The sequence below is a fragment of the Erpetoichthys calabaricus genome, chromosome 1 (genome assembly GCF_900747795.2).
Source record: "Erpetoichthys calabaricus chromosome 1, fErpCal1.3, whole genome shotgun sequence".
In the NCBI taxonomy this organism is placed as follows: Eukaryota; Metazoa; Chordata; class Cladistia; order Polypteriformes; family Polypteridae; genus Erpetoichthys; species Erpetoichthys calabaricus.
The window spans coordinates 180424880-180448807 of NC_041394.2; the positions used below are offsets into that span (position 1 = coordinate 180424880).

A 23928-nucleotide genomic window follows, 5' to 3' on the forward strand; every position below is an offset into this window, starting at 1 on the left:
TTTACGTACACACTAATTTGTATTACTGTTTTGTAATGTAAAAAAAATATTTACATGCAAATATCATCCTGACCAAAGCACTGCCTGAAGCAATTGCCTTATTGCCTACCCTGGATGCAAAAAATAACACCTTAACTTTCCCAGGCCCTATATAAATATATATATATATATATACATACATACATACATACATACAGTGCATCCGGAAAGTATTCACAGCGCGTCACTTTTTCCACATTTTGTTATGTTACAGCAAGCTGCAGAAACCTCTCAAGGATGATCAGGGGAAACAGGATGCACCTGAGCTCAATTTTGAGCTTCATGGCAAAGGCTGTGAATACTTATGTACATGTGCTTTCTCAATTGTTTTATTTTTAATAAATTTGCAAAAATCTCAAGTAAACTTTTTTCACGTTGTCATTATGGGGTGTTGTGTGTAGAATTCTGAGGAAAAAAAATGAATTTAATCCATTTTGGAATAAGGCTGCAACATAACAAAATGTGGAAAAAGTGATGCGCTGTGAATACTTTCCGGATGCACTGTATATATATATATATACTGTGTATATATATATATATATATATATATATATATATATATATATATATATATATATATATATATATAAAGTTTGCTGCCTTACTGTTGTATTGAAAACTAGCCTACACCACATAATCAGGGCGCTTTTTAAATGATTTTTAAGCACAGGGAAAAAATTAACATTTGAAAAATCTGTATTTTAATAAACCACCAAGAAAAGTAACATTGTAACAATGCACGGTACAAACCAACATACAATTGTCCGTGACTGAAAACTGGAGGACCGCCGTCGCGCCTTCTCCTCCCAGAGCGAGGGACGGGGGTGGACAGCGCTCGGGCGGAACGGGAGGAGAGGGGAAGGATGCCCATTCCGCCCCCTCCGTCATGCTAGTCTGCTGATTTCTCGTTCAGTATGTACTGCTTGCTCATGTGCCCACCCCCAACTTGTCACCTGAGTCGTTTTCGTCTTTGCACAGTCTACATGCACCTGTGAGTCACGTTGACTGTTCATGTTTCAAACAGCGCCTCATTCGCTTTTGTCTCTGGTACAGTCCAAATGCACCTCTGAGCCACGTAGAGTTTTCATTGTTCTTTGCGGTTCTGGCTGCCTTTCTATATATAATCCACCAAGTCACCCGACCATAGTAGTAGCAATGGGGTGGGGTGTGTACAAAGTGCAGGGACGTAATCGGTGCGAGCGTATGGCCCGCACTTACTGGGAATCTGTATATCATAGGGGTGGGCGGTATGACCAAAATTCTATATAACGGTATTTTTCTAAATTATCCCGGCTTCACAGTATTCAACGGTATTTTTTTTCCCCATTCATGAGTGGATGTTAACCACATTTTCCACTGCAATTACTGGCTAAGAATAACCTATTCCACTGTCAAGAGTATTGTACATTGTACAAAAAAAACATTTTAATGTGCACACAAGTATTAGTACAGTTTTGCATTGCCCCATAAAGTGATAGTTTTCAATGGGGTGGCACTACTGGAGAAGGTATCACATTGCATGACAGATGCAGTCAAAATATAGAACCTTTTTATTGAACAAATTTTGCAAAAACAAACTATAATTTTGACAACATATTTTCAACCATACAAAGAGGCATTTAGACTTAGTAAAATATCCAGAAGTGCTTGCCAAAAATTGTATTGCACCGAATATGTCTTAGAAAAGGAATAGTAAATATTTTTTGTAAACCAACTACACTTTCTGTTAATGTTAACAATCTCTGTCCACTGACACGTTAAAGTGACTTTTTAAACAACTTTATCATCATTAAACTGCATAATATTTAAACTAATAAATAATAACAATAAAATAAATAATTGTATTATTACTGATAGTTGCACTATTACTTCAAGACTTCAAGCCCAGGTGCATTACACAGTATTCACCAAATTAAAATAAAATAAAACAAGTGCAACTTGGTGATGACATCTTTACCAACTGAACCATCATTTAGGCAAACTGCATTAATATGGACCTTGCTACAAGCTAAGCTATACTGGGAAGAAAAAAACAAACTATATGTCGAGAACAAAGTCAACATTTCCACTTTATTCTCGCCGTTTATGTCGAGATTAAAGTTGACATTTCCACTTTATTCTCGCCGTTTATGTTGAGATTAAAGTCGACATTTCCACTTTATTCTCATAGTTTACTTCATAATTAAAGTAGAATGTCGTAAACTAAACTTCTTCCTAAAATCAATGTTTAATCAATTACTTAATTTACCCCGTCATAAATTAATGCAGCACATTAAATGCTTTGTGTTACGTTCCCCGACCCAGTGGTTAATCACTACGCTTCTTAAACTGACTTCCTCCGCACTAAGAGAAGACAGCGGTCACCATACAGAATCCATTCGCTTCATGATATTCCTGCTTTCTGAAAATTTAGAATGCTAAGATAAATACTTGATATCATTTTCATGATGAAATGCATTAAAGCAGGTATTACACATGCACGGTAGTGAGGCGGTCGTGCTGCTCCCTCGCAGTAAGGGGTCCCCAGGTGTATGTTCAGTGTAGAGAACTTTATGGCAGGTGTGACAAGGCTCCAAAAAACTGGATGTATGAATAGCTATCGCACAGGTTTAACTTAAATATTGTGTAAATGTTGGGTTTGTGATCTGCTGGTCGGAGACACGAACATAGAATTCAATGCATGTTCTTCTGAGCGGGCTATCTTTATTGCAAGCATGCTGTCTCTATCTGACGTACCAAAACCCCAGTTCCTATCCTTCCTTTTTCTTTCACCACATAACCAATCACCACACGATAAACGTCTTTGTGAAATTAAAACTAGTTATAAACTTAGCCCACGGAGTGTTCAGAACTTTAAAAATATCTTCATTATACATGTTTAATTATGCCATCCATTCAGAGTTGCGCCCATCTCTGAACGAGTCGCCAGCACATCGCAGGATGAATACAAGCAAAACATACACTAGTAGGGTCAATATAGCACAACAATACCCCCCTTCTTACATGACTTTGAAAGGAAACTGAAGCACGCCGAGTAAACCCACCAGAAAAACATGCAAATGCAAGGCAGGCACGCCGCCATGCCCCCATATGAATAATGCATGCTTTAATGCATTTCACCATGAAAATTATATTAAGTATTTATCTTAGCATTCTAAATGTTCAGAGAGCAGGAAGATCATGAAGTGAATGTATTCTGTGCGGCGATCGCTGCCGGCGCCTCCTCTTAGTGCAAGAAGAAGTCAGTTTAAGAATCACTTAACACAAAGCATTTAATGTGCTATATAACTTATGACGGGGTTTGAGAAAATCTAGTAAATTAAATATTCATTTTACGATGAAGTTTAGTTTACGATGTTCTACTTTAATGACAAATTACGAGAATAAAGTCAACATGTCGACTTTAATCTTGACATAAACGGCGAGAATAAAGTAGAAATGTCGAGAATAAAGTCAACATGTCGTCACACTATTACACAGTACCCAGGTACATTACACTGTATTGAAAACAAATAAAACAAGTACAACTTGGCTTGCAGTATTATCCAGTAGTATAGAAACAGTATTTACACATCTGACCTTTTAAAACTAAAGTATCTCCAGGCGACGGACGTGACTCCTTTTTTTCAGCAAAAGTTCTTCTGTTCATCATGTTCAACTTTATCGTCGGCTTCAGTTTCGGAATGTTCTCTGTCCATTTTCACCGCGCAATACCTATGCTACCCGCTACCTATTTGGTGGTGTAGCAGTGAAAAAGAGCCCTAGTGCAACAAATCTGTGTTTAGCGGTGTAGCAGTGAAAAAGGCCCCCACTTGAACAGTTTCCCGCTGCGCCACGTTCCGAACGTCGTTTAGGCAATTTAAACCGGTGTTGCGGTATAAGAAAAATCCATATCATAAAAAAAATAAAAAACAGTTTTCGGTATGAACCGGTATACCGCCCAGCACTAGTATAACATTGAAAGAAGTGTTGTTTCCATGAAATACATTTGAAGCGGTGGCAATGGAAGGCAAATGAACAGTCAACGTGGGTCACAGCTGGATTGATGCCGTGTTTTGTGTCACTCGACCATGGTAGTGGCGAGGGGGGGGGGTGTACAAAAGGCAGGGACGTAATCAGTACGAGCGTATGACCCGCACTTACTGGGAATTCCTCGTTCGTGGGGAACAATTGCAAGCCCCGGTTTCCAGCACGAATGGGGTTCAACGGCTCACCCACGCCTCTCTGCGCCGGGTAGACACATGTTGATCCATTCAGTGTAGCGCGCGTGCTGTTACCTGATGCAGGAATCTGTATAACATTGAAAGAAGTGTTATTTCCATGAAATACATTTGAAGCGGTGGCAATAGAAGGCAAATGAACAGTCAATGTGGGTCACAGCTGGATTGACGCCGTGTTTTGTGTCACCCGACTATGGTAGTAGCGAGTGGGGGGGGGGTTGGGGGTTTAAACAAAGAGCAGGGACGTAATCAGTGCGAGCGTATGACCTGCATTTACTGGGAATTCCTCGTCGTGGGGAACAAATGCAAGCCCCGGTTTCCAGCACGAATGGGGTTCAACGGCTCACCCACGCCTCTCTGTGCTGGGTAGACATACATTGTTCCATTCAGTGTAGCGCGCGTGCAGTTACCTGATGCAGGAATCTGTATAACAGTGAAAGAAGTGTTGTTTCCATGAAAAACATTTGAAGTGGTAGCCATGGAGGGCAAATGAACAGTCAGCGTGGCTCACAGCTGGATTTGGACCGCAGCACAGACCAAAGCGAGTGAATATGTGTTTGATGAGCTGTTCGAGTTGGCGGGCAGTGCTCTGAGGTGTGTTCCCTATCACGTGGGAGGAAGGGTAGAGTTTCTGGGCGGGGCTTCATTGTTCCTTTCCCATGGTTTTCGATGGTGGACGCGGTCGGGTGTCGTAACCGAAAAGAATAATGAAAAGTCAAAGTGGCTCAGAGGTGAATGTGGACTCCGAAAGTGACTTACGGGGTGGTCGGTGAGTTGTAGCGTCCGGGCACATGAGCAGGCAGTGTGAATGCCTAGAGAACGAGGGTGGACGCGGGCCGGGGAATAAGGAGTGTTGTTGGGCGGGGAAACGTTTTCCTTGTTCTTGCAGGACCATCTAAGAAGACGCATGTTTGTTGCGGATGCGGTGGACGCGGGCCGGGGAATAAGGAGTGTTGGTGGGCGGGGAAACGTTTTCCGTGTTCCTGCAGGACCATCTAAGAAGACACATGTTTGTCGCGGATGCGAATTGCTGTATGTAGCGTGTAAAACAGTTTGCAATGGTGCACGCGGACGTGCGTCGTAACCGAAAAGTCAACGTGGCTCAGAGGTGCATGTGGACTGTAGCACAGATGAACATAAATGACGGCGTGTTTTCCGAGGCGTCGCGTCCGAGTTGGTGGGCATGGCTCTGCAAGTTGTCGTCGCATCCAATGGTCTTAGAGTTGGTGGGCGTGGCTGTCTTGTGTGCTTTCCGTGGGTGGCTACTTGTCGGCGGCTTAGTGAATTATATATATAGATGATTGCTAAAGTTGTACATTTTCTTGATTAAAAATGTGTACCTAACTTTCAGTTTTATTACTGGGTGGCAAATATACAAGCAATAAAAACCTGGACATGGACACAAATAGATGAACAGACACAGGCTTGGTCCACAATAGAAATAAAATCCTGCAGTACTTTCTTTATATTCCTTGCTTTGTACCACAATAAGTACAAGTCATCACCAATATACTAACAACCCAATTGTGCTTCACTCACTCATAATATAGAACCAATGTAGGAAGTATTTTAAGATAAAGAAGCTTTTATCTGTGGCACCTCGGCACAGGAACCACCTTTTTCCACCCTCGCAAATGTACAGAGTTTTTAATGTCTGGAAAACATTTGGGATTAAATAACTCAGAGATCTGTACAAAGACAACGTCTTTGCATCCTACGAACAATTACACTCCAAATTGAACTTTCCAGCAACACATTTCTTTCACTACCTTCAAATTAGAAACTTTGTTAAACAGATCCTGCCCAATTTTCCTCATCTCCCACCTACCTCTATGCCGGAAAAAATATCGATCGGTCTTGAGGACTCAGACAGCATTTCTGTAATGTATAAAACTATTTAAAGTGCCTTCCTTTTAAAGATCCCAGAGTACAGTGAGAAAAGGATCACTCAACATTTCAAAAAAGGAGTAGAAGGTAACAATGCAGAGACTTCACTTGAGCTCCATATGTGCAAAGCATACAATTATTCAACTCAAAATTATATATAGAGCACATCTGTCTCATTTAAAATTGTCCAAAATGTTTCCAGGGCAAGATCCAACCTGCGAACACTGCAGTCAAGTTCCCTCCTCACCTGGTCACATGTTTTGGGCCTGCACCAAATTAACATCATTCTGGACCATAATTTTTAAGTGCCTTTCAGACAGCCTTGGTGTCACTATCCCTCCTGATCCACTAACAGCTGTGTTTAGTGTACTTCCAGTTTTAAAACCTGGCAGGATCTAATCAGTAACATTTTAGAATAAGTGTTTAAATTGAGGAAGCAGATTCTCTCCCCTCTTTTTTTTTATTCTATTTTTATTCATTTATTAATTTAGCGATTTACTTATTTTTTTACTAGTTTAAAGTTTTACTCTGCTAGCCTAGCTCACTTTCTCGCGGGTTGGAGTTGATGCGTTTTGAACCTAGTTTTGGTAAACTTTACTTGCTTATATGAAATGTTATTTGATTTTAATAAAATCAATAAAAATGCAAAAAAAAGTGACATTTTGAGTGTATCTTCTTGCTTTTTGCCTGATTCCTTCTCACCAACCTTTCAGATGGTGAGCAGAAATGGGTCAAACCTGAGAAGCCAGTAGGTAGTATATAGGACCACCTGTTTTTTATGTTTGTAAAACCTTCATTTAAGTAAATGCGCAAGACCAAAGTGTATTTGGCCAGTTATTTTTGAAGTTTACACCTGGTTCAGGCCACATCAAAGTAAGTTAGTGGGCATTGTTTGCCCCCTCTGCTGTTAAGGTCTTAAAGTACTTTTAGCAATTTGTAACCTCTAGTAATTTTTACATTATTTCATGTTTTTTTTTTTTTTTGTTTTTTTTTAATCTGAGAATTCCATATAGGATCACTAGAAACCAGATTTTATTCCATGAATATATGACCTGAAAAAACACTATTCTGTCACAGGTTACACTTACACATATATCCATATTCATACATAGTCAGGGAATCCAAATTTAGATTTGCAGGTACACTTAAAGGTTAACTTAAGGGAACAACACAGGAATGGTGATCTTTTTTTTGAGAGTCAGCACCTGTATATTAGAGAGAGAGAGAGAGAGAGAGAGAGAGAGAGAGACACACTTGTGAGGGCCTCTGCCCCTTCTTGACCACTTGGGTCTCATGATGAATGGCGTCTGCTGATGCCACCTCTGCATGCTATCAAATCTCAGGCCACACTCTTTTCAGGTGTAGCTCCTTGGTGAAGAAACAAACTGCCCATCTCCATTCGGAATGTTTTCTCACACAGTGTGTTTATGAATTGCTTGAAGACTGTCCTATTTAGGGAATGTCTGTGTGATACTGACTTTATAACTCACTTTTATTTTGTTCTGAGCTCATCACTTGGAATAATCAATTTTTGTAACTTTGTCCTGTAACATGTATTCCCAAACAGTCCCCCAGACTGAGATTTATCTGGTTATGTTGACTTCTTTTGTAAGTCGCTTTGGATAAAAGTGTCTGCTAAGCAAATAAATGTAAATGTAAATGAACAAGGGTGCATTGTGCAAACTCTACACATCTGATACCTCGACCTAGAATCAAACCAAAGTCCAGGGGCTTTTAAGGTGGCAATACAACTCCATGAATAATCATTTCATTACTAGTTTCACATTTTGAAGAAAACTCTTGCATATTTTTTATTTTAATTAGGATGCAGCAATATTTTACAGATTTCATAGAATCAGAAAATGGGAACACGAGGTGGAGGTCAAGGCCATTTTTTTTTCTTAGTACTATATATTTGTTGTTATTTGTATTTGTGCAATTGTGTTATAAATAAAGACAACCTACAAATATAGTACATAATTCAATTGTGTCTTATGCTCGGCTACTCTCCAGGTCTCATGCAGGGAGCTCCCGCAGAGGTGGTGAAGCCTTCCGACGGACGAGCTAATCTCTTGGAGTCTATTCGCAAAGCAGGCGGTATAGGAAAAGCCAAACTTCGCAGTGTGAAAGAGCGAAAAATGGAGAAAAAGAAACAGAAAGAACAAGAGCAAGGTAATGTTAGACCCTACATATTGCCTAACAACTTTCAAGTAATACCAGATCATTTCAAATGTTCTTTAAGAAGAATTCAAAAATCAATAAAATATTTACTGAAAGTTGTGGCCTGTCATGCACTTTGTACTCACAAAAACACACTTTGATTAAGCTATGGATCAGAATGTAGTTTTTGTGGTTTAATTACTATACAATTGTTTTCAGAACAGTGTAATTTCAAAATGCCCTCACATAATATATCTTCTTTGGAGTTCTTCTTTGAGAGTAATTTCTATAGTACTAGGGTGTTGTACCGTGTTAGCCATTATAAATGTAAATATTTTAGTCTTCAAAGTGTTAGTGCTCAGATTCTCAAGGTAGCAGGTTGCTTGTGATCAGCCACAGTGAATTTCCGTTACTTTTGTAAAGATCACATTAATGCATTCCATAACCACACATTGATGTTGTTCATTGATGCCAACCTCTGTGCTGTAACTAGGAAAGATAAGTACGGCAGGCCGTCAAGAGGTGAGCATGTATTTCTTCCAGAGGCAAAGTGTTTTTTGCTTCTCTTCTTAGGAAGCATATCTACAGATCAGAAACTGGGATTTTTCCTTCTTGATGTGGCAGTTTATCAGAAAGTTGCTGGATTTTGTTGCTCTCTGGATTGTAATGCTCTAGTCATGTCATTTGTTTTATTTGTTCCTCTATTTTGACTATTATGTCCTTCTGTTCAGGTTATTGTTTTGTTTTTATAACCTCTTTTATCCACTAAACTTTTTTTTTACTTTGCTTTTAGGGTTTAACACATGTTGGTGTAATTTTTGTCCTTGTACTGTGGCCAGACAGAATTACAGTAATCCCTCGCTATATCGCGCTTCGACTTTCACGGCTTCACTCTATCGCTGATTTTATATGTAAGCATATTTAAATATATATCGCAGATTTTTTGCTGGTTCACGGAGATTTGCGGACAATGGGTCTTTTAATTTCTGGTACGTGCTTCCTCAGTTGATTTCATACAATGGACGCTATTGGCAGATGGCTGAGAAGCTACCAAACCAGAGCGCGTATTACATATTAAATAAAACTCCTCAAATATATTGTGAGCATGGGGGCTGTTCGCACCCCTAGAGGATACGGCCGCTCCTCAAAAAACGCTGAAAGATTACCTTCACATTGCTCTCTTCCTTGCCGGACTTACATATGGCTGCTTTGTCAAGCGATATGCTTCCTGCACGGTGCTTCGCATACTTAAAAGATCAAACAGTACGTATTGATTTTTGATTGTTTACTTTTCTCTCTGTCTCTCTCTCTTGCTCTGACATTCTCTGCTCCTGACGGAGGGGGTGTGAACAGGGGGGCTGTTCACACCCCTAGATGATACGGACACTCGTCTAAAAATGCTGAAAGATTATCTTCACATTGCTCCCTTCCGGCTTTGTCAAGCGACATGCTTCCCGCACGGTGCTTCGCATACTTAAAAGCTTGAACGGCATGTATTGATTTTTGATTGTTTGTTTTTCTCTGTCTCTCTCACTCTCTCTCTCTGACATTCTCTGCTCCTGATGGAGGGGGTGTGAGCAGAGGGGCTGTTCGCACATAGGCCTAGAGGATACGGATGCTCCTCTAAAAAATGCTGAAAGACTACCTTCACATTGCTCCCTTCCTTGCAGCTGCTTTGTCCAGTGGTGCTTCGCATACTTAAAAGCCAAACAGCCCTATTGATTTTTGTTTGCTTTTCTCTCTCTCTCTCTCTCTCTGACATTCTCTGCTCCTGATGCGCACTCCTTTGAAGAGGAAGATATGTTTGCATTCTTTTAATTGTGAGACGGAACTGTCATCTCTGACTTGTCATGGAGCACAGTTTAAACTTTTGAAAAAGAGACAAATGTTTGTTTGCAGTGTTTGAATAACGTTCCTGTCTCTCTACAACCTCCTGTGTTTCTGTGCAAATCTGTGACCCAAGCATGACAATATAAAAATAACCATATAAACATATGGTTTTTACTTCGCGGATTTTCACCTTTCGCGGGGGGTTCTGGAACGCAACCCCCGTGATCGAGGAGGGATTACTGTATTGGCGGTGATGTAAAAGCATTCTCTAGCCTAAGTGCATAGCTGTGTTTTGTTGCAATCAGATTTGTATCCAGTTCTGTGTCTAACAACTTGTTGAAGACAAATTTAATATTTTCTTGTTTTTTTTTTTTCCTCCCACAATCAAGGCATAGATTTATTTGCTTCTTGAACTTGTATTGATAAGTGCAGCCTTGTTTATAAATTAAAAAAAAAAGTCTAAAATGGTAATGAACTGAGCACCATAACAAATATTAAATACATTTGTTAATACTTGCTTGCACATTTCTAGGATGATTGTCTTTGCTGGAGAAAGTGGAATTTACCACCACTGGAAAACTTATATTTGGCAGAGGATTCTGCAAAGCTACCATTTGTGTTGCTGATGAAGACAATTGTGTAGCCTTCCTCATGAAATTCTGGGAATGTTTTCTTAAAACTGGAAGACGTGATCAAAGCCAGAAGGACTGAGCAGACATCTTTCATTAGAATAAGCTTGCTCGTTATCTTTGTGAGTTCCAGTAGCAATCCCATTGCTTACCTCTGATGCCTCACTGCTCCATCTGAGTGTGTCGTGGCTCAGCGGACACTCGACATCAGTGGTACTCAACCCGTGACTCTTCTAAGGCCAGTTTGCGCCTCTTTTAGGTCCTACTTAAAAAAAATAAAATAAATCATTGTCAGCAGAATTCATTTTATTATCATTTGTGCATATCAATCTATTTATATTACACCCCCACCCCTCAACTGCCTGAAAAACACAGTCACAATTTTCCTCAGGTCTCATGCTAGGAAAACTAGCATGAACACTGGGAGGGAGGGGGGTTGGAGTAAAAACAAAAAGGCGAGAGATACGGGCGTTTAAAGATGACATTGTGTCAGGCGGTACAGGAAAATGCATCTGTCTGCTTTGTGATAACGTCATTTCACAGTTTAAAAGGTCCAATCTGCAGCGTCATCACAAAGCTAAACACCTAGAGTTCAGTACCAATTTTTCAAAGGGTGGACAACTAAAGGTCAAAAAGCTGGGGAGCCTCAAACAGAACGGAACTGCTCAGAAAAATGTCTTCCATTCTAACACTAGTGAAAGGGCAACAGAGGCATCCTACACAATCACACATGAATTGATGAAAAACATGAAACCGTATATTGATGGAGACTTGGTGAAGGATTGCATATTGCTTGCCTGTTAACTGTGTTTTCCTGATTAAAAAAAAAAAGACCTGGAACAAGAGGCAAAAAAACCCAATTCAACTGTCAGATTCTACAGTGGCTACAGGTTTTGTGGAGTTCTCAAGTTCCCTTTTGACTGTGAAAGGTTTCCCTGGGTATTGTCCTTTCTCTCCAGATCTCAAAGATGGACAAGTAAGGTTGATTGGGGAACATCAAAGAGAAAGTGTGCGTTCATCAGCAATGAACTGTCTGTTATGTGCTCTTTTGCACTGTGAAAAATGATCAGCAATGTGTTGCCCATTTCTTACCTGCTGTTCTGGGCTATGCTGCTCAGCAGTGGGCTGTCTGTTGCTGCTATGGACTTTGTGATCAGCACTTGGAAATCATTGAATAATGATAATGTTGAAACACTGACAGTAATGTGGAAATTTGTGGTTGTAGTGATAATAAATTAGTTATTACATTATGCTTTTCATCCAGTAAAAACATATATTATCCTTATTCTCAAATGCATAATAGTATTATGGAGGAAAGAGGCGTTTTTGGATTATGCCTCTTGTAAAATTTTATTTTTGTTAGTGTAGCTCCTGTGTAGGGCAAGGTTGAGTCCCGCTGCTGTAGATGACCATTTCTTTATATCCTGGATATGCACATAATTTCAAGCACTGTAACTGCCAGTGTCTTTCTAGACAGCTGCACACACACACACACACACATTATTTTGTGATAATTCCAGGTCATACTGTAGATTTGTTTAACAATTGGGAATGCCACCCACTCCGGTCACTTGGAACTGAGAAGAGAACATACAAAAGAGTGCCTTACTCATTACTCTCAACTTTGGTTTGTTGTCATAAACATAACTCACAGAATCAGAACCCTTTCCACATTCAAGAGAATGGGTTCAGTAAGTTTTATTGTCATTCCATGTTTCTGCTTCTGCCCCACTGTAAGCTACAGGTGGAAAATGCATTTTCTTTCTTTTCTTCTTCCTCACTTAACAATTTAGGTTTGCCTGGTAAATGAATACATCATGATTGTGAAAAAATCCCAAGCTTTTCCCTTAAGGTTCCAGTAATGACTCGCATTAGTCTCTTATTGGTAACTCTGACTACCTGTCCATTTTGAGCTGGTGCTCATCTATGTGTCAGCCGGTGCACTTGTGTTGAAGAAGGGCGCAGCACCGAGACAATTTAGAGTCTCCGGTAAATCTACCCTGCATGCTGTTGTGCCCAGAAAAACGGCATAATGAGCAAGCAGCACTAAACTCTGAGCCACTGTACTATCTGGTTACAAAAATAGCTTTCTTAAGTGTAATAAAATATCTCAAGAAACTGATGTTTACTTAAAAAGGTTTTTTTTTTTTGCCAAAGATATAGACTTTGTGGTTTCAGGATTTATCATCTTCTTGTCATTCAGACTTTGAGTTGGGTGAAGGGTAAAAGTAATTGAATTGTAAGTTGTTTTTTTTTTTTTAATTGTGTCACAGATAACAAGCAGCTCTTTAAATGATAAATCATTTCTTACTTCTTTTTTTGAAGTTATAATTAAATATAGCATGTAACAGTAAGATCGATTCAAGTCAAAACAAGCCACTCTATTAGCAGAGGAAATGAAATTTCCAGTAATGCCACACTAATGCTGTGAAACACTGCCAACTGATATGGAGGCATTGATGCCCTTCAAGTGAGGGACGAGCCTGGAGACGGTCATACAACATACAGCAAAGGCTCTTTATAAATTGAGAAAAGGACCCAGTTAACACAGCTTCATTTATTTATTTAAAATATTGGATGTGTACTATTATTTAAAAAATGATCATTTGTTTTATATGGTGTTTATAGGCAATAAAATGTTGTATGTAATTTATTTATTTATTTCAAATTTCTGTCTGTACTGTTGTTTTTATTACAGTGCAATCAACAGCTAGGGGAGGAGACCTAATGTCTGATCTCTTCAATAAACTTGCGTTGAGGAGGAAAGGTGAGCTTTTATTTGTTTTTCTATTAAATGTCTTAGAAATATAAGCATAATTTCAAAGTTTTAAGGTCATCTTTTTTTCCCTTTTTTCTTAGCTGAAGGCTTATTGCTTTAATTACTTTTTTAGAGTTAGGATTACAGTGAATGTTGCTAACGTACTGAGGTACAAATGTATGTTAGGAAGAAAATTAATATCTGCCATGTGTGTGAGGTTGTTAATGTGCTGAAAGATGAAGTTTTTGCCAATAATTCATTTTGCCAAAGGTACAGCATGATGAATCAAACTCTGGTAACATTTCTCAGCTGTCATCAGCCCATTGATTTTTGACCAGATCTCTGCAATGTTGGCTGAAGTGAACCCCAAATGACTGACTGGACCACCACTGTGCTACATAGAAGGCTTCAGGCAGACGTCACTGTACCTCTCACCAACTCATTGCTGTGTAATACTTTCTGCTTATTACTTTCTTGCCCTTTGTTTTAAGACTTCTTTACACCATTGTAGTGTGTACTGTAGTGCCACACGCTAAACTAGCATTTCATTGGATTTCCTTTTATCCATTAGGGAAGTGAATTTTAAGTGCTGTTAATCAGATGCACACAACCATGTTTTCAGCCCATGACTTTCTTTATGACAGCTTGAAGACAACATCCTCAAAATCTGGGCTTAGTGTGCCATTGCTTACAGACTAAAGCCTTGTTGATGTGTGTCAAGTTACATTATTGTAGCCATTTCCAAAGCTCTAGTCAAGGAGCCCCAGTGTTTGTGGCTAGTAGAGGAGTCAGGCGGAGAACTTTGTTTCTTGGTGCAAAGACCATTGCTAATCTAGGAACACAGAGGAATTCTGTAAGAAAGGCCAGAACAGGCTCTTTTTTCTTAAAAGACTCTGCTCTTTAAATGTAGGCAATGACATCCTTCACACCTTCTAGAACTCTGTGAGGGTCAGTGTGATTTTCTGCACTAAGCTGGTTACATCATGTCAAGAGAGACCCAGCCAATCAGTAAGCTAATTGAAAGGGCAAGCCTAGTTATGGATGCACTCTGGACCCCCCTGGAGGTCGTAGTGAAGGAGAGAATGAAAATAAAACATTGTTTGCCACTATGAACAATGCTGCACATCCTCTCTCTAACATGCCATCATTAGTCAATAAAATACTCAAGAGATGAAGAAATGCTACTGTGGCTCCTTTATTCCTATGACAATACACCAGGGGTAGGCAACGTCGGTCCTGGAGTGCCACAGTATGTGCAGGTTTTTGTTCCAACCCAGTTCCTTAACGAGAACTCAATTATTGCTGATGAAGCACATATTGCTTAAGTGACATTTTAATGCTTCATTTTAGTGGTCTCGCTTGTTAAGGTTCTCCAACCTTAATTGCTTATTTCAATCTTAAACTGCTGCATTCAGTTTTTTAATTGCTCCTTATTAGCAATAAGATGTAAAACAGGGGTAGGCAATGTCGGTCCTGGTGAGCCGCAGTGGCTACAGGTTTTCATTCCAACCCAATTGCTTAATTAGAAACCAATCATTGCCAATCTCAGACCTTATTTAATTTTATGGCTTGTTAGTCTGTGCAATGTAAGGCTCTTATATCGTAGATTTTTTTCCTTTCCAAAGATATCATCCAAATGATATGAAGCCTAAAACAGATCATTTTCAGTCTGTCACATTTTTCTATTAAGTGTTTTATTAAATCAAACCATGCATGATGAACACACACAGATGTAATTGGAAAAAAGCTAGCTGGAGAACTGCTGGCTGCTTTGTCTTTTACATCTTATTGCTAATAAGGAGCAATTAAAACACTGAATGCAGCAGTTTAAGATTGAAATAAGCAATTAAGGTTGGAGAACCTTAACAAGCGAGACCACTAAAATGAAGCATTAAAATGTCACTTAAGCAATATGTGCTTCATCAGCAGTAATTGAGTTCTCGTTAAGGAACTGGGTTGGAACAAAAACCTGCACATACTGCGGCACTCCAGGACCGACGTTGCCTACCTCTGCAATACACCATTATATTGCCATTATCTTTAACCAAGTCAGAAATTCTTTTCTTGGAATTGTGTGTGTTTGAGGGTGGTGGTGGTTTGTTGTTTCTTATAATATTTCTGTATTCAGTTTTTGTAAAAGTAAAATTTTCCCCTGTAACAAATTTAAGATTGAGCTGTCTATCTGAATTTTCACCACTAGTACACATGGTTTGTCTAATCACTAATCATTATTTTAAATCACAAATGATGTTGATGGAAGTTTATAGCTGGGGTGCATTAAGAAATTCTTATTACTTTTTATTATATCAATGTTTATTTGTATTTAAACTGAATGCTACATATGGAGCAGTCACAAGCAAATAAACAAGTACTGCCGAGATAACTAGCTTTAAATATAATCTGTTTGTGTTTTGTAAGAGTTGCTCAGTACTATACACAGATCAGCCCCAAAATCAATGACAACTGAAATGAATAAGCGTGATTATCTTATTACAGTGGCACTTGTCTAAGGGTGGGATGTATAATGGCAGCAAGAGAACTGTCAGGAAGCAGGAAAAAATGGGCAAGTGTAAGGATTTGAGCGACTGTGAGAGGCCAAATTGTAATGGGTAATGAATGGGTCAGAGCACCTCCAAAACAGCAGATCGTGTGGGGTGTTCCCAGTATGCAGTGGTTTGTACGTTGTACCTACCAGAAGTGTTGTAAGGAGAAAAACCAGTGACAGGGCCATGGGCACCTAAGGCTCCCTGATGCTCATGGAGAGCTAAAGCTAGGTCTGATCTCACAGAAGATCCACTATACTACACACTGCAGAAAAATGTAATGCTGGCCATGAGAGAAAGGTGTCAGAACACACAGTGAAGTGCTGGGCGGTATGACCAAATTCTATATCATGGTATTTTTCAAAATTCTACCGGTTTCACAGTATTGGACGGTATTTTTTTCCCATGCATGAGTGGATGTTAACCACATTTTCCACTGCAATTACTGGCTAAGAATAACCTATTCCACTGTCAAGAGCATTGTACATTGTACAAAAAAACATTTTAATGTGCACACATGTATTAATACAGTTTTGCATGGCCCCATAAAGTGATAGTTTTCAAGGGGGTGGCACTAATGAAGAGAAGGAATCACAATGCATGACAGTTGCAGTCAAAATATAGAACCTTTTTATTGAACAAATTTTGCAAACAACTTAAACTTTAATGTTGAAAACATATTTTCAACCATCCAAATAGGTATTTAGACTTAGTAAAATATCCAGAGGTGCTTGTCAAAAGTTGTATTGCACTGAACACGTCTTAGAAAAGGAATAAATAGTAAATATTTTTTGTAAACCAACTACACTTTCTGCTAATGTTAACAATCTCTGTCCACTGACATGTTAAAGTGACTTTTTAAACATAATATTTAAACTTATAAATAACAACAATACAATAAATAATAGTTTAACTTCCAGTACTAATACTATTACTTCAAAACTTCAAAGCCCAGGTGCATTACACAGTATTCACCAAATTAAAATAAAATAAAATTAAAACAAGTGCAACTTGGTGATGACATCTTTACCAAATGAACCATCATTAAGGCAAACTGCATTAATATGGACCTTGCTTCAAGCTAAGCTATGTACATAAATAATAAAACTGCAACTTTCATTTATAATGCTATTTGTGGAATAGCCCTACGGAAGCATATTAGGGCCATGGTGAAGAAAAAAAAAAACTATATGTTGAGATTAAAGTCGACATTTACACTTTATTCTCATAGTGTATTTTGTCATTAAAGTAGAATGTCGTAAACTAAACTTCATCCTAAAATCAATGTTTAATTTACTAGATTTTCTCAAATCCCATCATAAGTTAATGTAGTACATTAAATGCTTTGTGTTAAGTGTTCCCCGACCCAGTTGTTAATCGCTGTACGTGCTTCTTAAACTGACTTCCTCTACATTAATAGTATTGGTCTGATGTACCAAACCCCCAGTTCCTATCCTTCCTTTTTCTTTCTCCACATAACCAATCACCACACGATAAATGTCTTTATGAAATTAGAACTAGTTATAAACTTAGACCACGGAGTGTTCAGAACTTTAAAAAAAAAAAAAATCTTCGTTATACATGTTTAATTATGCCATCCATTCAGGGTTGCGCCCATCCCAGCAAACATTGTGTGCGAGGCAGGAGCAAATCCTGAGCGAGGCGCCAGCACATCGCAGGGTGAAAATGAGTAATACATACACTAGCAGGGTTAATATAGCATAACAAAACCCCACATCCTACATCTGAAAGGAAACTGAAGCACGCCGGGTAAACCCACCAGAAAAACATGCAAATTCAAAGCAAGGAACAACCGGGACCCCATTGCTGCGAGGCAGAAGTGCAACCTCCACGCCACCGTGCCCCCACATGATTAATACTTGCTTTAATGCATTTCATCATGAAAATTATATCAAGTATTTATCTTAGCATTCTAAATGTTCAGGGAGCAGGAATATCATGAAATTAATGTATTCTGTGTGCTGCCAGCGCCTCCTCTTAGTGTAAGAGGAAGTCAGTTTAAGAAGCACGTAGTTATCCTGGGAAATGTGAACTCACTACCAAATAAGATCGATGAACTGGTTGCGCTGGTGAAAAATGTCAAGACCTACAGAGAGTGCAGTTTGTTGTGTTTTTGCGAAACGTGGCTAACTACTACCATCCCAGATGCTAACGTGGAGCTACCTGGGTTTAGCACAGTTAGAGCGGACAGAGACACAAATACCAGCGGGAAGCAGAAAGGAGGACATCTAGCTCTCTGTGTTAATACACGGTGGTGTAACTCTGGACATGTTAATGTTAAAATCTCTACTTGCTGCAGGGACATCGAACTGTTGGCCATAAGTTTGCGTCCCTATTACTTGCCCAGAGAGTTTGGACACGTCATTGTTATTATTGTATACATCAACTCCTCGGGCGGACGTGGAGATAGCGGGTGACGTCGTCCATTCTGCTGTTGCTAAGTTACAAACACAGCACCCTGAGGCGCTTGTGCTAATCGCTGGAGATTTTAACCATGTGACGATGGACCAAACATTACCTGCCTTCTCCCAGTATGTCGATTGTAACACCTGGGGAAATAGGACTATTGACCTACTGTATGCAAACGTTAAAGCAGATCATAACCTGGTCCTGCTTCAGCCTCACTACAAACCAAAAGTGAGGGTCCTACCTACAACCACACGCTCATTCAGGAAGTGGTCCCCTGAGGCAGAGAAGGCTCAGAGAGAATGCTTTGGAACTACAGACTGGGATATCCTGCAGGGATCACATAGTGAGAACATTGAGGAGGTTGTTGACTGCACTACTGACTACATCAACTTCTGTATGGGCATTGTAGTTCCAGTAAGAACTGTACGCTGCTATGCTAACTACAAGCCACTCCAGGACCTTGAAATGCTTCTTACGAAGCCACTCCTTCGTTACACGGGCGGTGTGTTTGGGATCATTGTCATGCTGAAAGACCCAGCCACGTTTCATCTTCAATGCCCTTGCTGATGGAAGGAGGTTTTCACTCAAAATCTGACGATACATGGCCCCATTCATTCTTTCCTTTACACGGATCAGTCGTCCTGGTCCCTTTGCAGAAAAACAGCCCCAAAGCATGATGTTTCCACCCCCATGCTTTACAGTAGGTATGGTGTTCTTTGGATGCAACTCAGCATTCTTTCTCTTCCAGACACTATAAGTAGAGTTTTTTCTTCTGACCATATGACATTCTCCCAATCCTCTTCTGGGTCATCCAAATGCTCTCTAGCAAACTTCAGACGGGCCTGCACATGTACTGGCTTAAGCAGGGGGACACGTCTGGCACTGCAGGATTTGAGTCCCTGGCGGCGTAGTGTGTTACTGATGGTAGCCTTTGTTACTTTGGTCCCAGCTCTCTGCAGGTCATTCACTAGGTCCCCCCGTGTGGTTCTGGGATTTTTCTCACCGTTCTTGTGATCATTTTGACCCCACGGGGTGAGATCTTGCGTGGAGCCCCAGATCAAGGGAGATTATCAGTGGTCTTGTATGTCTTCCATTTTCTAATAATTGCTCCCACAGTTGATTTATTCACACCAAGCTGCTTACCTATTGCAGATTCAGTCTTCCCAGCCTGGTGCAGGTCTACAATTTTGTTTCTGGTGTCCTTTGACAGCTCTTTGGTCTTGGCCATAGTGGAGTTTGGAGTGTGACTGTTTGAGGTTGTGGACAGGTGTCTTTTATATTGATAACGAGTTCAAACAGGTGCCATTAATACAGGTAACGAGTGGAGGACAGAGGAGCCTCTTACAGAAGTTACAGGTCTGTGAGAGCCAGAAATCTTGCTTGTTTGTAGGTGACCAAATACTTATTTTCCACCATAATTTGCAAATAAATTCTTTAAAAATCAGACAATGTGATTTTCTGGATTTGTTTTTCTCAGTTTGTCTCTCATAGTTGAGGTATACCTATGATGAAAATTACAGGCCTCTCTCATCTTTTTAAGTGGGAGAACTTGCACAATTGGTGGCTGACTAAATACTTTTTTGCCCCACTGTACATATATATTTGGCTCCAGGAACACAACACAAAGCATTTAATGTGCTATATACTGTAACTTATGACGGGGTTTGAGAAAATCTAGTAATTTAAATATTCATTTTAAGATTCATTTTAGTTTACGATGCTCCACTTTAATAACAAGTTACGAGAATAAAGTCAACATGTCGACTTTAATCTCAACAAACGGCGAGATTAAAGTGGAAATGTTGAGAATAAAGTCAACATGTCATCACACAGTACCCAGGTACATTACACAGTATTGAAAAAAATACAACTTGGCTTGTAGTATTATCTAGTAGTATAGAAACAGTATTCACACATTTGAACATAATGGTCCACATCCAACCTTTTAAATCCAAAGTACCTCCAGACAACAGGCATGGCTCCTTTTTCCACCAAAAGTTCTTCTGTGTCATCATGTTCAAATTTATCGTCTGCTACAGCTTCAGTTTCAGAATGTTCTCTGTCCATTTTCACTGCGCCATACCTACACTACCGCATGTACTCCGTTGCACGCCTATTTAGCGGTGTAGCAGTGAAAAAGAGTCCCTGCACAACACCGGTGTAGCAGTGAAAAAGGTCCTCCTTAAACAGTTTCCCGCAGCGCCACGTTCCAGACGTTGTGTAGGCAATTTAAACCGGTGTTGCAGTATAAGAAAAATCCATATCATAACAAAAATAAAAAATGTTTTTCGGTATGAACCGGTATGCCTCCCAGCACTACATTACAGCATACAGTGTATGGGGCTACAGAGCTGTAGCCCATGCTGACCCCTGTCCAACACCTAAAATACCCAGTGGGCATGTGAGTGTCAGAACTGGACCATGGAGCAATGGAAGAAAGTGGCCTGGTCTGAGAAATCACATTTTCTTTTAGATGTTTTTTCATGTGGATAGCTGGGTGTGTGTGCGCATTGTTTACTTGGGGTCAGAGATTGCAGCAGGATGCACTTTGGGAAGAATGCAAGCCTGCGGACATGGTGTGATGCTCTGGGTAATGTTTTGCTGGGAAAACTTGGGTCCTGGGATTCATGTGGATGTTATATTGACACGTACCACCTACCAAAGACTGTCGCAGACCACATACACCATTCATGGCAAAAGTATTCTCTGATGACAGTGGCCTCTTTCAGCAGTATAATGTGCTGCGGCACACTACAAAATTGCTCAGGAATGGTTTGAACATGACAGAGAGGTCAAGGAGTTGACTTTGCCTCCACACCTCTCAGATGTCAGGTGTATTAAGCAACTGTGCAATGTGCTGGAAAGACAAGTCCGATCCATGGAGGGCCCCACCTTGCAGTTTATAGGCCTTAAAAGATCCGCTGGTAGATCTTGGTGCCAGACACCACAGGACCCTTTCAGAGGTCTTGTAAAGTCCATGTTTTAGTGGGTCAGAGCTGTGTGGTTTTAATGCAGTGGCTGATCAGTAGAACCTTCACACATTGTACCACAATCCAACCTTTTAAAGTACAAATAGTTTTCTTTGATCTTTTTGAATTTGGTGGCTATTGTTAATGAATTATAATACAAAATTGAAAGGACAAATATGGTGTAGCCTCATAAGCCAGTGGTATTTCAGGCTGATCCAATGCTTCCAGCACAGACTTGCCAATGCATTGCTTGCTGAGCCGCTTCAAGAGGGTCTGAACCGATTTTTAAAAAAAAAAAAAAAAAAAATGGGACTGCTGTCTCATAAAATACAAGTCAGGTGTGAATGCTGGTAGACTCGTGTAGGTATGTTTTATTTTTAGTACACTCTTATATTCTTCATCTCTTTCTCTGTCTTTCATCTCAGTCTTGTCATCTGCTTCCGTGCAGGCTGCGGCTTACAGAGCTTCTGAGTCCGCGGTGTTTAGTGTTAATCTTTGTTCGTCTTTGTCAACTAGTATAAGTAAAAAAGTAGAGCGGCAAATCCTGCTCGATTTCCAAAGAAACTGCGCTGAAATATCCAGTGAGGTGACAGAGACACTCCACAGCCTTTGCTTACTTCGGCAGCCTGAGAAGCTGAGCTGGCGAAAACGCAAGCGCAGCGATTGGAAGCAGAAACGAGGTAAACACAGCGGTGTTAGCACAAGGCTGAAAACTAACCCAACCAGACCTGCGATACCGTCTATTCTGCTTGCGAACGTCTGATTGCTGGACAACAAGCTGGATTATATAAAGCTGCAACGGGCCAAGCAGTGGGAAATGAGAGACTGTTGCATCTTTATTTTCACTGAGACATGGCTCCAGGAAAACATTGCAGACTCGGCCATCCAGCTAGACGGACTGACCATCTTCCAAGCGGACAGAGACGCCTCTTTGTCCGATAAGACCAGAGACCATGTGAACAGAGAGTGGTGTACGAATGCTGCCTCAGTAGCGTGACACTGCTCCCCGGTCATAGAGGTTTTATCAGTAAGGTGTCGGCCTTTCTACCTGCCGAGGGAATACAGTTGCATGCTGGTGGTTGGCGTCTACCTCCCGCCTAGCACAAATGCTAACCAGGTGCTAGCGGAACTCTATGAGACCATCAGCAAACTGCAAACAACGCACCCCGAGGCATTTTTCATTATTGCTGGAGACTTCAATCATGCCAACTTGAAGTCATTTCTCCCAAAATTCTCCCAGAATGTGAACTTTGCTACTAGAGGGGGAAGCTCTCTGGACAATGTTTACACAAGCGCTCCAGAGGCCTACAAGGCCCTACCCTGCCCCCACCTCGGCTGTTCAGATCATATCAGCGTTTTTATGATCCCTGCATACAAGTCCCTGCTGAAGCTCATAAAACCAGCCCACAAGAGCATCAGAGTGTGACAGGTTGGTGCTGTTTCAGCTCTCCAAGACTGCTTCGAATTGACAGACTGGGACATTTTCAGGGAGGCTGCTATGGATGGTGACTCCATCAATCTGGAGGAGTACACAGACTCTGTGACTGGCTACATCTCCAAATGCATAGAGGATGTTACTGTTACCAAGGATGTTACCACAAGAGCCAACCAAAAGCCCTGGATGACAAGAGAAGTGCACAAGCTGCTCAAGATCAGAAATGCAGCCTTCAGATCTGGAGACAAGGCGGCCCTCAGGGTGACCAGAACCAACCTGTCTCACGCTATAAGGAGAGCTAAGTGGGCATACGCGCAGAGGATCAACAGAGACACACGTCGTATGTGGCAGGGCATTCAGACAATTACAAACTACAAGCCCAACCCCCACAGCAGCAATGGTAATGCCATCCTTCCAGATGAACTGAACAACTTCTTCGCACGGTTTGAGGCGCAGAACAAAGAGCCTGCGAGAAAAGCAACACCTCCCTCCACTGACCAGGTACTCTGTCTCTCCATAACTGACGTGAGGAGGATTCTATCCAGAGTCAATCCACGCAAGGCTGCAGGACCTGACAACATACCTGGTTGTGTGCTCAAAGAATGTGCCAGTCAACTGGCTGGTGTCCTAACAGACATCTTCAGATGCACTGTATGTCAGGATGCTATTCATAGACTTTAGCTCCGCCTTCAACACAATCATCCCACCAAAGCTGTTTGTAAAACTGAGCAAGTTGGGCCTGAACACCACCCTCTGCAATTGGATCCTGGACTTCTTGACAGAGAGGCCCCAGTCAGTTTGGATGGGCTACAACACTTCCAGCAACATCACACTGAGTACTGGAGCACCACAGGGCTGCGTGCTTAGTCCACTGCTGTTCACCCTGCTGACTCATGACTGCACAGCCACGCACAACACCAACCACATCATCAAGTTTGCGGATGATACAACGGTGCTGGGACTGATAAGCAGGGATGAGGAAACAGCATACAGAGATGAGGTGGAACAGCTGTCTGCATGGTGTGAAG

At 40.7% G+C, this 23928-nt stretch overlaps 1 protein-coding gene across 1 annotated transcript in view; it reads left to right on the forward strand.

Annotated features, from left to right (window-relative positions):
• Positions 1–23928, forward strand: part of wash1 (WAS protein family homolog 1) — a 167887-nt gene that overhangs the window by 135518 nt on the left and 8441 nt on the right. The window contains exons 9-10 of the mRNA XM_028809261.2: positions 8160–8318; positions 13464–13532. Coding sequence (XP_028665094.1) covers positions 8160–8318; positions 13464–13532 — 228 coding nt within the window. The remainder of the gene's footprint in view (positions 1–8159; positions 8319–13463; positions 13533–23928) is intronic.